Source organism: Carcharhinus amblyrhynchos, chromosome 23, assembly GCF_965287045.1.
Source record: "Carcharhinus amblyrhynchos chromosome 23, sCarAmb.v2.hapA, whole genome shotgun sequence".
Taxonomy (NCBI): domain Eukaryota; kingdom Metazoa; phylum Chordata; class Chondrichthyes; order Carcharhiniformes; family Carcharhinidae; genus Carcharhinus; species Carcharhinus amblyrhynchos.
Window position 1 is genome coordinate 8,548,836 of NC_137346.1, and position 16,084 is coordinate 8,564,919.

A 16,084-nucleotide genomic window follows, 5' to 3' on the forward strand; every position below is an offset into this window, starting at 1 on the left:
ACACCACCACCCACACCCCCATCCCCCCAACACATCCCCACCCCAACCACATCCCCCCTACCCCATAACTCCTAACCCCCAACACAACCTCCCCAACCAAATCCCCCCACCCCACAACCCATTCTCCCCCTAACACAACCCCCCCCAACCAAATCCCCCACGCCAACCACAACCCCCCACCCCACCACCCCTATCCCCCTAACACAACCCCCCCAACCAAACGCCCCACCCCAACCAAATCCCCCCACCCCACAATCCATTCTCCCCCAACACAACCCCCCCAACCAAACCCCCCACCCCAACCAAATCTCCCCACCCCACAATCCATTCTCCCCCAACACAACCCCCCCAACCAAACCCCCCACCCCAACCACACCCCCCGCCCCACAACCCCTATCCTTTCCCCAACACCCCAAGACCCCCCACCACACCCCCCAAGCTAGAATTCTCATGGGAGCAATCTCTACTACTCCTGAAAAGCGGGGACCAGGCATGAGGGAGAGCAGGGAGGTGAGCACCAGTTTTAACTTACAGCCATGTTGCTCATGGGCTACGCATCTGATACCAGGCTGCAGAGGGGGCCTCAGGTTGGAAGGGGGGGGGAGTAGTTGACCTCGGGGGTCTCACCTGGGATGGAGCTTGCGTGACTGGCCATCTCCACATAGCCCTGAAAAACCTCAGCTCGTGAACTTCAAGCAGTTTGGGTTTGACCTAGAGACTCACCCCTGTGGCTTTGAGTTGCTTTGAGGCTTTAAGGAGGAAGGGGAGACAATGACCCAGTGGTATTATTGCCAGCCTATTAATCTAGAGACTTAACTAATGTTCTGGGGACCCAGGTTCGAATCCTGCCATGGCAGATGGTGGAATTTGAATTCAATAAAAAATATCTGGAATTAAGAATTTCCTAATGACTATGAAAACATTGTCGATTGTCGGAAAAACTCATCTGGTTCACTGATGTCCTTTAGGGAAGGAAATCTGCCGTCCTTACCCGGTCTGGCCTACATGTGACTCCAGGGCCACAGCAATGTCATTGACTCTAATTGCCCTCCGAGGGCAAGTAGGAATGGGCAATAAATGCTGGATTGAATGAATAAATAAATAAAAAAGGAGGTTTTAAAGACCGTAACTCTTTAATGGTCAGGGACATGCGTGCACAGTTCCCAGGCACTGTCCCCTCGCACACTGGCACTGCCAACCAGGCAGTGAAAGCTTGGCACTGCCAGGATTGAAATATTAGCCTGCAAATGAACATAACCAGGTTGTCAATGTTAGGGTGTGTGAGGGAGTGTCAGGTTGGCTCTGCCAAGGAGGGGGGAGGTTGGCGGGGGGGGGGGGGGGTGAGTTACTGGATTTTGGCAACTCCACAGCAAAATATGGCTCATTTGATGGGGGATTGGGGGGGGGGTGGGAAGTGATGCCATTGAGAATGGGGTGGTGGTGTTTGGGTCACCCTGATGCCCACTTCGTGTTGGGGGTGGGGGAGGGAGGGGTGACCCAAGCATTTAGCGATGGGGCGGGGGAGGGTTGCCCTTGTGTGTTGAAGGATTGGGGGTCTTGCCCTTGTTTGTAGAGGGTCGTCATGAGTGTTGCGGGGGTAGGGATAAGAACAAAGAACAGGCCCTTCGGCCCTCCAATCCTGTTTCGATCACGTTGTCCTATCGAGACCAACCGCTAATATTCCTCTATTCCCCGTCTGTTCACGTGTCTATCCAGATAAGTCTTAAATGCGGCTAAGGTAACTGCCTCAACCACCTCACTTGGCAGCGCATTCCAGGCCCCCGTCACCCTCTGTGTAATAAAACTCCCCCCCCCCCCCGCACATCTCCACTGAACCTTTCCCCCCCTTAACCGTGAACCTGTGCCCCCTCGGGATTGTCATCTCTGCCCTGGGAAAAAGCCTCCAACTGTTCACCCTACCCACACCCCTCATAATTTTATTAACGTCTATCAGGTCGCCCCCACTCTCAGCCTCTGCCTTTACAGGAAGAACAATCCCAGTTTATTCAACCTCTCCTCGTCGCTAATACCCTGGCAACATCCTGGTAAACCTTCTCTGCACTCCCTCTCTGCAAAGCCTCCCTGTCCTTCTGGTAGTGTGGCGACCAGAACTGGACGCAGTATTGGCCTAACCGACGTTTTATACAACTGTAACGTAGATACGGGACGGGACGGGGGGCAGTGGGGGGGGGGGTGGGGGTTACCTGTCACTGTTCTTTGAGATCAGAGTTTCCCTTTGATTTTTGAGGAGCAGCGCCTGTCTACACCAGGCCAAAACTCACCCCTCTCCAAATAAAATTAGCACTGCCAGGGTGGACGGGAAATACACTGATATTCCCACGGGTGGAAGCCCTGTTTTTTCCTGGAGGATCTTGCCCCGCGTCTCTCGCTAAAATAAGCTTATTATAAATTATCAGCGCACAGCATCAAAGCTCCAGCGTCTCTGAGAGATGGCGGGGATCGGAAAGCTGACAGGAACATGGGTTCAATCTGCCTTTTAAAGGTCAGGAATGAGGTGTACGGAGCTGTATTTCACTGCCGCTGTTAACTGGAGAATGTTGGCACTCACAGGCTCAGGGGTTCCAATCTCACAGCTGTCATAAGCGAAAATCCTTTCACTGCTGAGATCTAAACAAACTCAGGCTGATGAAATGCAAGTCCCTTGTCGAGAGCTGTAAGGTGCCTAAGTGCAGGAATTCATTCAGTTCCTCGTGCTGTGACTTAAAACCGATTGTGGTTGGCAATTTCACTCAGGGGAAAGAAAAATAGCTTGTGCAATCGTTTGAAAAGTATAACCTCGCAGAAACACACGCAGACACACAAATATCCCCAGTTCTCTTGTCAGGGGCGGCACAGTGGGTTAGCACTGCTGCCTCACAGCGCCAGGGAGACGGGTTCAATTCCAGCCTCGGGTCACTGTCTGCGTGGAGTTTGCACATTCTCCCCGTGTCTGCCTGGGTTTCCTCCGGGTGCTCCGGTTTCCTCCCACAGGCCAAAGACGTGCAGGTTAGGTGGATTGGCCTTGCTAAGTTGCCCCGCAGTGACCCAAGATGGACACGTTAGGGGGATTAGCAGAGAAATATCAGCTATGATTGAATGATGGAGTAGATTCAATGGGCCTAATTCTGCTCCTATGTCTTATGGTCTTTTGGGTTACATGGAATAGGACCTGAGTAAGATGCTCCATCGCAGAGTCAGTGCAAACCCAATGGGCCAAATGGCCTCCTTCTGCACTGTGGGGATTCTATGATTAACTAGCTTAATAATGTATTCAAGAGGCAGCTGGATATAGCACTTGGGGCGAATGGGATCAAAGGTTATGGGGAGAAAGCAGGATTAGGCTATTGAGTTGGACAATCAGCCATGATCGTGATGGACGGCGGAGCAGGCTCGAAGGGCTGAATGGCCTCCTCCTGCTCCTATCTACTACGTTTCTATGTAGTTTCTTTCAGGGAACAGATAAGTGGTGAGATCTTTTGAGAGAGAGTGTGGTTCAGATGCAGCCTTCATGCTGCCACACTACCTGTTGGTCATGTCCTTGAGCCAGTTGTCAACCATTTCCCAGCTGAGTTCTCTCTCAATATGCTTCAAGCCGAAGGTTCTGTAGGGGACCACAAGCAGCATACTGGCGTTGGCACTGTATGGGAGGCTGATGACGTCGCACTGGTGGGTGTGGTCCGTGGTGGCCAGCACGGTGGCTCTGACGTACATCATGGGCACCCTCACCCCTGCCCCTCTGCCGGTGTGGAAATGGTGCGTGGCCGTCTTGCTTTTAATAAATTTATGTTCCCACGCTCCTGCAAACAGAATGGATTTGCAGAGTAATAACAAAGCGCTGTGCCACTGCACTGTGAGCTGAGATTGATGTCAGCGACAAAGACAATAACACTGTGGAAAATGATTGCATTAGTTACTGCGATGATCCAAATAATTGCTGAGATGTTTCCCAGTGCGTGCATTCAAAACAAACACCAGGAGCCCACAAGAATTATTGAAGTGTTTTGTGATACAAAATCCCTTCCAGACTGTTTCCGCCATCAGAATTATCCCTGATTGCTTCTAGCAACCTCCTTGGGTTTTTTTCCAAGTAATAAGGAAGGACTATGAGGAAAGAAGGACAACAGGGGAGTGTAAATAATGAGATAGATCTGGCTTGGGCATGGTGCACTCAATGGCCTCTTCCTTTGATCTATGATTCTAATTTTTCCCATATTATTTTCCACTCCTCTCCTGTAAGCCAACAATATCGCAGGGCATAACAGATCCCCAGTCACCTGATCCTCTTCTCGCCCATCTTCAAGCCACTTTGTGGGCAGCACGGTGGCACAGTGGTTAGCACTGCCACCTCACAGCGGCAGGGACCAGGGTTTGATTTTGGCCTTGGCTGACTGTGTGGAGTTTGCACATTATCCCCATGTCCACGTGGGTTTCCTCCAGATGCTCCCACACGCCAAAGCTTTGCAGGTTAGGTGGATTGGCCATGCTAACTTGTTCCTTGGTGTCCCAAAATGTATAGGTTCGGGGAATTAGCAGGGTAAATATGTGGGGATCAAAGGCTAGGAATACTGTGGCGAGTAATGCGCCTCCTGACTCCCCAGAGCCTGTCCACCATCTACAAGGCACAAGTCAGGAGTGTGATGGAATACTCTCTCCTTGCTGGGTGGGTCAGCTCCAACAACACTTAAGTAGCTTGACACTATCCAAGACAAAGCAGCCCACTTGATTGGCACCACATCTACAAACATCCCCTCCCTCCATCACCAACACTCAGTAGCAGCAGTGTGTACCATCGACAAGGTGCACTGCAGAAATTCACCAAAGATCCTTAGACAGCACCTTCCAAACCCACAACCACTTCCATCTAGAAGGACAAGGGCAGCAGATACATGGGAACACCACCTCCTGCAATTTCCCCTCCACCGTCCTGACTATCACAGTCGCTGGGTCAAAATCCTGGAGTTCCCTCCCTAACAGCATTGTGGGTGAGCACATGGACTGCAGCGATTCAAGAAGGCAGCTCACCACCACCTTCTCAAGGGCAACTAGGGATGGGCAATAAATGCTGGCCCAGCCAGCGACGCCCATGTCCCACGAATGAAAAAAAAATATAAGACCTGGGTGGGATGCTGTATCAAAGAGTCAGTGCAGGCTCGATGGGCTGAATGGCCTCCTACTGCAGTGTAGGAGTTCTATGATTAAACGTCACTATAACAATTAAATGTAGGGATTCTAGCTGACCATTCATAGTTGAAGAGGCAATGACTGTCTCAGTAAAATTAGCTGAATATGAAACTTGGCATTGAACTTGGGAATGAAGTGGGATGGGGGGGTGGTGCAGTGGGTGGGGGTGTGGTGGGGGTGGAGATACCAGCCTCTGCTCAGGCACTCATTCGGTCTGTACCTCCGAGTCAGAATCCGTGGGCTCAAATTTTACACCAGGGACTTGAGCACAAACATGGACACACACTCCATTGTCTACACTTCCTGCTGCTTCAGAAAAGCAGCCAGCATAATTAAGGACCCCACACACCCCGGACATTCTCTCTTCCAGCTTCTTCCTTCAGGAGAAAGATACAAAAGTCTGAGGCCACATACCAACCGACTCAAGAACAGCTTCTTCCCTGTTGCTGTCAGACTTTTGAATGGACCTACCTCGCATTAAGTTGATCTTCGTCTACACTCTAGCTGTGACTGTAACACTCCATTCTGCACCCTCTCCTTTTCTTGGAATCATAGAACCCCAACAGTACAGAAAGAGGCCATTCGGTCCACCAAGTCTGCACTAACCACAGTCCCATCCCGGGCCCTATTCATATTTGCCCTGCTGATCAGGCCCTGGAGTGTGGCAATGAGGGGACGTTCACAGTAGCTTCATTGCAGTGTTAATGTAACTTGTGACAAATAAATACACTTAATTCCCCCTAATACTACATGGCCAATCCACCTAACCCACACATCTTTGGACTGCGGGGGGAAACCAGAGCACCCAGAGTAAACCCACGCAGTCATGGGGAGAACATGCAGACTCCACACAGACAGTGACCTGAAGCCAGAATTGAACCCAGGTCCTTTGCATTGTGAGGCAGCAGTGCTAACCACTGTGCCACTCAGTGCCGTTGCTATGAAGGATATGCTTTGTCTGTATAAAGTGCAACAAGAAACAATACTTTTCACTGTGTACCAATACATGTGACAAAAATAAATCAAATCAAAAGCAAATCAATTTCAAGGAGAACATTGTAGAGGCATACAAGATGATCAGAGGGTTAGATAGGGTGAACAGTGAGAGCCTTTTTCCTCGGATGGTGACGGCTAACACGAGGGGACATAGCTTTAAATTAAGGGGTGGTAATTATAGGATGGATGTCAGAGGTAGGTTCTTTACTCAGAGGGTAGTAAGGGCGTGGAATGCCCTGCCTGCAGCAGTTGTGGACTCGCCAACTTTAAGGGCGTTCAAATGGTCAGTGGATAGGCATATGGATAACATTGGAATAGTTTAGGTTTGAGGGTCATTAGATTGGTTCCACTGGTCGGCGCAACATCGAGGGCTGAAGGGCCTGTACTGCGCTGTAATGTTCTATGTTCTATCTCCCAGCTCTTGAGATCAGTATTGATCTCTCAAGCAACATCACGAAAAAGGATGATCTTGGTCATAATTACATTGTTATTTGTGAGAGTTTGCCATGTGCCAATTGGAGGTAGCGATTCCTACATTACAACAGGGACTACACTACAAAAAGGACGTCTCAGGCTGTAAAGCACTTTGGGACATCCGACAGTCTCTCTATTCCCCAGTCTGCTCTCTGAATTATCAAGGAAACAAGCTAAAAATACATGTTTTTATTTTGAAAAAGGAAATTGTGCCAGAAATATTCTGTGGTTCAGGGCACATGAACATCTCTTACTGAAGTCTGCGCGACCAATGTGAGGAAAATAACTTCTGCAAATGTTTACATTCCGGCCAGCCAGGGCAGTGTCTTGTTGTGAAAGTTGCTAACAAATCAGTAGTCTTGGAGAGGATACGGCGCAGACTTTCCACAATTCGAAGAGGGACAAGGAACATCAATTATGTGGGCAGGATCAGAGGAAGCTGAGGTTATTCTCGGAACTCAGAGGTTCCTCATAGGAATCATAGAATCCCTACAGTGCAGAAAGACTCTGCACCGACCACAATCTCACTCAGGCCCTATTCCCATAACCCCATGCATTTACCCTAGCTAGTCCCCCTGATACTAAGGGGCAATTTAGCATGGTCAATCCACCTAACCCGCACATCTTTGGACTGTGGGGGGAAACCAGGGGAAACCCACGCAGACAGACAGTGACCCAAGGCAGGAATCGAACCCGGGTCCCTGGCGCTATGAGGCAGCAGTTGGTTAAGGGGAGATTTAATAGGGATGTCCAAAAGAGAATAAGTAAGGAGAAATGGTTCTGGTGGTTGAGGGTTGGTAACCAGCGAATGCAAGCTAAAAGCTAATTGGCAAACAAAAATCGGATGAGAGAAGATGAGGGTGGCACAGTGGTTAAGACTGCTGCCTCACAGCACCAGGGACCTGGGTTCAATTCCTGGTTTGGGTCACTGTCTGTGTGGAGTCTGCATGATCCCCCTGTGTCTGCGTGGGTTTCCTCCGGGTGCCCCAATTTCCTCCCACATTCCAAAGATGAGCAGATTAGGTGGATTGGCCATGACTATAACACTACATTTTGCACGTTACCATCTCTATGAACGGTATGTTTTGTCTGTATAGCGCACATGAAACAATACTTTTCACTGTATACTAATATGTGTAACAATAATAAATCAAATCAAATCAAATGTTAAGTTCTCCCTCAGTGTACCCGAACAGGCACCGGAGTGGGCGATATTCACATTAACTTCATTGCAGTGTACTTGTGACTAATAATAAATAAACTTATTTTTTTTAACACCGTGAGTTATGACCCTGGAACATGCTGCCTGAAAGAGTGGTGCTAGCAGATTTCAGTAGTAACTTTGCAAAGGCAATTAGACTTGAAAAGAAAAATCTAATTGCAGGGCTAAGGGGAAAGATCCAGGGAGGGAGACAAATTGGATAGTTTTTGTTTAAAGAGCTGATGGGCCAAATGGCCCATTTCTGCACCGTTCCACAAAGCTACAAAGGCTTGGAGGTGTTCTATAAATGTTTCAAAAAGGTCTCCTCTGAATAGCAGGCAAACTGAGAATATCGCGAGTTTGCACCCAATTAAAAGAGGGGCTACTGTGCTGGGACACACGCTGTAAAGAAAATTGCCATCTAAGAGTTCAGCAAAATTCATGGCTATTGAGCAGTCCGCGGGCTCTTTCCTGCCTCCCTACCTTGCTGCTTTTAAAACCTCCCCTTGCTGTAAAACATTCATGCTTTGAAATTACGCTGCGGGATTATTAATGTTCAAGGTGATTCCCTCCACCTGCTATTCTTCCAGAGGTTGAAGTCTCTGTTAAAAGAGCAAGCGGATGGAACGGCATACAAATTTATCTGACTTTTTGTGGAAGCCAGCATTCGTCACAGCACAACCCCGAGGTGTCAGAATCCAGGGAACTCTAGCCCTTCGTGTTGTATCGTCCGATCTGGGGTGGGGTCTCCCCTCTGGGACTTTCCTCGAGGTGAATTAGAAATACCATCTCCTCCCGCACCCCCCCCCCCACCCCCAGTGCCCCCCACCAGTGTTTGCTTATTCACATTGGTTGTAAAGATGGAATGCTGCAACTCTTAATTGCATACACAAATTAAACTATTCAAATCTTTCTTGTCAAATGAAAATAATAAGGTGTTCTCCGTGAAGCTATTGCATTAAAGTCAGCGTTGGCCTCAGCCATGCTGTGCAAGAGGTCACGATTTGATCCCTGGTCAATGCTGAATTATGATGTGGAGATGCCAGTGTTGGACTGGGGTGGGCGCAGTAAGTTGTCTCACAACACCAGGTTAAAGTCCAACAGGTTTGATTGGAATCACGAGCTTTCAGAGTGCTGCTCCTTCATCAGGTGAGTGAAGGAGCAGCACTCCGAAAGCTCGTGATTCCAAATAAACCTGTTGGCTTTAACCTGGCGTGGTGAGACAACTTACATTGCTGAATTAGCCATTCAGATCTGGGCAACATAATTAACGCTCTTGGACTCAGTGGTTAGCACTGTTGTCTCGTGGCGCCAGGGACCCGGGTTCGAATCCAGCCTCGGGTCACTGTCTGTGCAGAGTCTGCACATTCTCCCCAAGTCTGCATGGGTTTCCTCTGGCAACTCCAGTTTCATAAGACACAGGAGCAGAATTAGGCCACTCGGCCCATCGAGTCTGTTCCGTCATTCAATCATGGTTGTTTTTTTTCTCATCCCCATTCTCCTGCCTTTTCCCCATAACCCCGGAGCCCCTCATTAATCAAGAACCTCTCTATCTCTGTCTCAATGACCTGGCCTCCACAGCCTTCTGCAGCAAAGAGTTCCACAGATTCACCACTCTCTGGCTGAAGAAATTCCTCCACATCTCTACTGTTTTTTTTGTTTCCTCCCACAATCCAAAGATGTGCGGGTTAGGTGGATTGGCCACACTAAGTTGCCCCTTGGTGTCGGGGGGAGTAGAAGGGTAAATGTATGGTGTTACAGGGAGAGGGCCTAGGTGGGATTGTTGTCGGTGAAGACTCGATGGGCTGAATGGCCTCTTTCTGCACTGTCAGGATTCTACGAATCTATGAAAGGGAGCAAATAAGGATCAGGATTCTTTCTCCACATGGAAGGTCGATGGTACCAGCTGAGAGAATACAACTGAGCATCAGTGTTGCATTAGGTGTGTGAGCACAGGATTATCTGGAGCGGGACTTGAACCAACAATCTTCAGAGCCGCAGACAAGAGTGCCACCAATGGAGAAGAACTGACAATGGGATAGCTTTCCACAGCTGCCGATACTCAGTGAACTAGGAAGAGCCTGAGGAAGACTTCAGGTGGGATTTTCTGCCCCCCAACAACCCCCATCTGTGCCGTGTTTGTGAGCAGTTTGCCATGGGCCACCAGCGGGATCTTCCGGTTCCACTGACGCCTGCGGCGTTTTGTGTGGTTCACTCGTCCTGCCGGAGGGAATTTTTCTGGTGGGGGGGCAGGGAGGGGCGGAAAAATCCTGCCCTTACATTTATATAGCGCCTTTCACAATCTCAAGATTCCAAAGTGCCTTATTTTCTTTTAGAGTGTGTGTCCCAGCACAGTCGCCCCCAGTTTCAGTTGGACGTGAGCTGGCGTTAGTCTCGCTTGGCCTGTTATTCAGAGGAGACCTTTTCCGAAACATTTGTAGAACGCACCCGAACCTGCGCAGTTTCACGGAATGGTGCAGAAAGGGATCATCTGGTCCATTGTGCCTTTGGAAAAACTATCTCCCTACCTTGTTCTTCCCCCAGAGTGTTGCTGTGATGTGGGAAATGCTGCAGCCATTGTACACAGCAAGATCCCACAAACAGCAATGTTTTCTGCTTTCAGTGATGTTGGCGAATATTAGTCTGGCGTGGCGGAAATCTCTTTTGCTCTACTTCCAGGTAACGCTACGGGATGTACTAGAAGCGACCGGGCCTGGGCTCGATGCCTTATCCGAGAGGCAGGACCTCTAACGTTGGAGGGCCCCCTGGGTACATACAGCACTGGGAACGCCAGCCTCGGATTTTGTGCTGAAGTTCTGGAGTGGGCTCAAACCTACAACGTCCGTGACTCAAAGAGCAACACGGTCCCAACTCAGCCACGGCCAAGAGTGGGGATGAACTTGGAAGTAAAAAGGAAAGTGTGGTTCCAAGTCCCACTTTATCTCCAAGCCACAGGTTATGACAGACGGGACATAAATATACTGCAGTAACATCTGTGAAATTTGGACCCTGCCCAGCATGATCAGTATTTTCCAACTTTCTCAGATTACACTATAAACAGACCCGTTTGATGTGTCACTGCCGTACTGTCCACTCCTTTGCCTGTGTTTCTGGGATTAGTACTTGCTTTCAGTTCTTCCTATCTGATGGACAGCTGATGTAACATCGGACTGCGACTGAAGTGGCTTCATTACACAACATGGAGAGTTACTCACAACACCAGCGGTACAAGGTTGAGTGTCAGAACCGTCTAACAGGGCTAGACAGGGTAGACGCAGGAAGGGTGTTCCCGATGTGAGGGTATCCAAAACCAGGGGTCATGGTCCAAGGATAAGGGGTAACCCTTTTAATGGCACAGTGGTTAGCAGTGCTGCCTCACAGCTCCGGGGACCTGGGTTCGATTCCCAGCTTGGGTGACTGACTGTGTGGAGTCTGAACGTTCTCCCCATGTCTGCGTGGGTTTCCTCCAGATCTTCCGGTCTCCTCCCACACTCCAAAGATGCGCAGGTTAGGTGGATTGGCCATGCTAAATTGCCCTTCAGTGTCCCTGGATGTGTAGGCTAGAGGAATTAGTGGGTTAAGTATGTGGTGTTTTGGGGAAATAGCCTGGGTGGGATTGCTTTTGCTGCAGATTCGATGGGCTGAGTGGCCTCCTTTTGCACTATAGGGATTTGATGATTTTCGGACTGACAGGAGGAGAAATTTCTTCATTCAGAGGGTGGCAAACCTGTGGAATTCACTACCATAGGAAGCAGCTGAGGCCAAAACGTTACACATTTTTAGGCGGGAGGTAGGTATACCTCCTGAGGAAAAAGAGGATCAAAGGATATGGGCAGAAGGTGGGATCAGACTGTTCAGTTGGATGATTGGGGATGCTTCGACTGAATGGCAGAGCAGGCTCGGAGAGCTGAATGGTCTCCTCCTGCTCCTATATTCTAAGTTTCAACGTTATTTAGACCATGGACAGGATTTTTCACACAGCAGGTTCCCCTCCCACCATCCAAGGAGGCAGCGGCAAGTATAAGCCTGCTGATACTGCCTCCCCATAGCCAGTTCACACTCCCAGTGTCAACTCCCAGCTAACACTCCCAAAGTCAACTCCAAGCTAACACTCCCAACGTCAACTCCCAGCTAACACTCCCAACGTCAACTCCCTGCTAACACTCCCAACGTCAACTCCCAGCTAACACTCCCAACGTCAACTCCCAGCTAACACTCCCAACGTCAACTCCCTGCTAACACTCCCAACGTCAACTCCAAGCTAACACTCCCAACGTCAACTCCAAGCTAACACTCCCAACGTCAACTCCCAGCTAACACTCCCAACATCAACTCCCGGCTAACACTCCCAACATCAACTCCCGGCTAACACTCCCAACATCAACTCCCGGCTAACACTCCCAACATCAACTCCCGGCTAACACTCCCAACGTCAACTCCCAGCTAACACTCCCAACGTCAACTCCCAGCTAACACTCCCAATGTAAACTCCCAGCTACAACTCCCAACGTCAACTCCCAGCTAACACTCCCAACGTCAACTCCCAGCTAACACTCCCAACGTCAACTCCCAGCTAACACTCCCAACGTCAACTCCCAGCTAACACTCCCAACGTCAACTCCCAGCTTACACTCCCAACGTCAACTCCCAGCTAACACTCCCAACGTCAACTCCCAGCTAACACTCCCAACGTCAACTCCCAGCTAACACTCCTAACGTCAACTCCCAGCTAACACTCCCAACGTCAACTCCCAGCTAACACTCCCAATGTCAACTCCCAGCTACAACTCCCAACGTCAACTCCCAGCTAACACTCCCAACGTCAACTCCCAGCTAACACTCCCAACGTCAACTCCCAGCTAACACTCCCAACGTCAACTCCCAGCTAACACTCCCAACGTCAACTCCCAGCTAACACTCCCAACGTCAACTCCCAGCTAACATTCCCAACGTCAACTCCCAGCTAACACTCCCAATGTCAACTCCCAGCTACAACTCCCAACGTCAACTCCCAGCTAACACTCCCAACGTCAACTCCCAGCTTACACTCCCAACGTCAACTCCCAGCTAACACTCCCAATGTCAACTCCCAGCTACAACTCCCAACGTCAACTCCCAGCTAACACTCCCAATGTCAACTCCCAGCTACAACTCCCAACGTCAACTCCCAGCTAACACTCCCAACGTCAACTCCCAGCTAACACTCCCAACATCAACTCCCAGCTAACACTCCCAACATCAACTCCCAGCTAATGTTCCCAACGTCAACTCCCAGCTAACATTCCCAACGTCAACTCCCAGCTAACACTCCCAACGTCAACTCCCAGCTAACACTCCCAACATCAACTCCCAGCTTACACTCCCAACGTCAACTCCCAGCTAACACTCCCAACATCAACTCCCAGCTAACACTCCCAACGTCAATTCCCAGCTAACACTCCCAACATCAACTCCCAGCTAACACTCCCAACATCAACTCCCAGCTAACACTCCCAACATCAACTCCCAGCTAACATTCCCAATGTCAACTCCCAGCTAACACTCCCAACGTCAACTGCCAGCTAACACTCCCAACATCAACTCCCAGCTTACACTCCCAACGTCAACTCCCAGCTAACACTCCCAACGTCAACTCCCAGCTAACACTCCCAACGTCAACTCCCAGCTTACACTCCCAACATCAACTCCCAGCTAATACTTCCAACATCAACTCCCAGCTAACACTCCCAACATCAACTCCCAGCTAACACTCCCAACATCAACTCCCAGCTAACGTTCCCAACGTCAACTCCCAGCTAACATTCCCAACGTCAACTCCCAGCTAACACTCCCAACGTCAACTCCCAGCTAACACTCCCAACGTCAACTCCCAGCTAACATTCCCAACGTCAACTCCCAGCTAACACTCCCAACGTCAACTCCCAGCTAACACTCCCAACATCAACTCCCAGCTTACACTCCCAACGTCAACTCCCAGCTAACACTCCCAACATCAACTCCCAGCTAACACTCCCAACGTCAACTCCCAGCTAACACTCCCAACATCAACTCCCAGCTAATACTCCCAACATCAACTCCCAGCTAACACTCCCAACATCAACTCCCAGCTAACACTCCCAACATCAACTCCCAGCTAACGTTCCCAACGTCAACTCCCAGCTAACATTCCCAACGTCAACTCCCAGCTAACACTCCCAACGTCAACTCCCAGCTAACACTCCCAACGTCAACTCCCAGCTAACATTCCCAACGTCAACTCCCACCTAACACTCCCAACGTCAACTCCCATCTAACACTCCCAACATCAACTCCCAGCTAACACTCCCAACGTCAACTCCCATCTAACACTCCCAACATCAACTCCCAGCTTACACTCCCAATGTCAACTCCCAGCTAACACTCCCAACATCAACTCCCAGCTAACACTCCCAACGTCAACTCCCAGCTAACACTCCCAACATCAACTCCCAGCTTACACTCCCAATGTCAACTCCCAGCTAACACTCCCAACATCAACTCCCAGCTAACACTCCCAACGTCAAATCCCAGCTAACACTCCCAACGTCAACTCCCAGCTAACACTCCCAACGTCAACTCCCAGCTAACACTCCCAACGTCAACTCCCAGCTAACACTCCCAACATCAACTCCCAGCTAACACTCCTAACGTCAACTCCCAGCTAACACTCCCAATGTCAACTCCCAGCTAACACTCCCAATGTCAACTCCCAGCTAACACTCCCAACATCAACTCCCAGCTAACACTCCCAACGTCAACTCCCAGCTAACACTCCCAACATCAACTCCCAGCTTACACTCCCAATGTCAACTCCCAGCTAACACTCCCAACGTCAAATCCCAGCTAACACTCCCAACGTCAACTCCCAGCTAACACTCCCAACGTCAACTCCCAGCTAACAGTCCCAACGTCAACTCCCAGCTAACACTCCCAACATCAACTCCCAGCTAACACTCCCAACATCAACTCCCAGCTAACACTCCCAACGTCAACTCCCAGCTAACACTCCCAGTGTCAACTCCCAGCTAACACTCCCAACGTCAACTCCCAGCTAACACTCCCAGTGTCAACTCCCAGCTAACACTCCCAGTGTCAACTCCCAGCTAACACTCCCAGTGTCAACTCCCAGCTAACACTCCCAACGTCAACTCCCAGCTAACACTCCCAACGTCAACTCCCAACTAACATTCCCAACGTCAACTCCCAGCTAACACTCCCAACGTCAACTCCCAGCTAACATTCCCAACGTCAACTCCCAGCTAACACTCCCAACGTCAACTCCCAGCTAACACTCCCAACGTCAACTCCCAGCTAACACTCCCAATGTCAACTCCCAACTAACATTCCCAACATCAACTCCCAGTTAACATTCCCAACATTAACTCCCAATTAACATTCCCAACATCAACTCCCAGCTAACACTCCCAACGTCAACTCCCAGCTAACACTCCCACCGTCAACTCCCAGCTAACGTTCCCAACGTCAACTCCCAGCTAACATTCCCAACGTCAACTCCAAGCTAACACTCCCAACGTCAACTCCCAGCTAACACTCCCAACGTCAACTCCCAGCTAACACTCCCAACGTCAACTCCCAGCTAACACTCCCAACGTCAACTCCAGCTAACACTCCCAACGTCAACTCCCAGCTAACACTCCCAACGTCAACTCCCAGCTAACACTCCCAACGTCAACTCCCAGCTAACACTCCCAATGTCAACTCCCAGCTAACACTCCCAACGTCAACTCCCAGCTAACACTCCCAACGACAACTCCCAACTAACATTCCCAACGTCAACTCCCAGCTAACACTCCCAACGTCAACTCCCAGCTAACACTCCCAACGTCAACTCCCAGCTAACACTCCCAACGTCAACTCCCAACTAACATTCCCAACGTCTACTCCCAGCTAACATTCCCAACGTCAACTCCCAGCTAACACTCCCAACGTCAACTCCCAGCTAACACTCCCAACGTCAACTCCCAGCTAACACTCCCAGTGTCAACTCCCAGCTAACACTCCCAGCGTCAACTCCCAGCTAACATTCCCAACGTCAACTCCCAGCTAACACTCCCAACGTCAACTCCCAGCTAACACTCCCAACGTCAACTCCCAGCTAACACTCCCAACGTCAACTCCCAGCTAACACTCCCAACGTCAACTCCCAGCTAACACTCCCAACGACAACTCCCAACTAACATTCCCAACGTCAAC

At 50.0% G+C, this 16,084-nt stretch overlaps 1 protein-coding gene across 1 annotated transcript in view; it reads right to left on the reverse strand.

Annotated features, from left to right (window-relative positions):
* LOC145357388 (heparin cofactor 2-like) overlaps positions 1-16,084 on the reverse strand; it is a 37,552-nt gene that overhangs the window by 17,834 nt on the left and 3,634 nt on the right. The window contains exon 2 of the mRNA XM_080210707.1: positions 3,524-3,797. Within this exon, the coding sequence (XP_080066833.1) occupies positions 3,524-3,797 (274 nt within the window). The remainder of the gene's footprint in view (positions 1-3,523; positions 3,798-16,084) is intronic.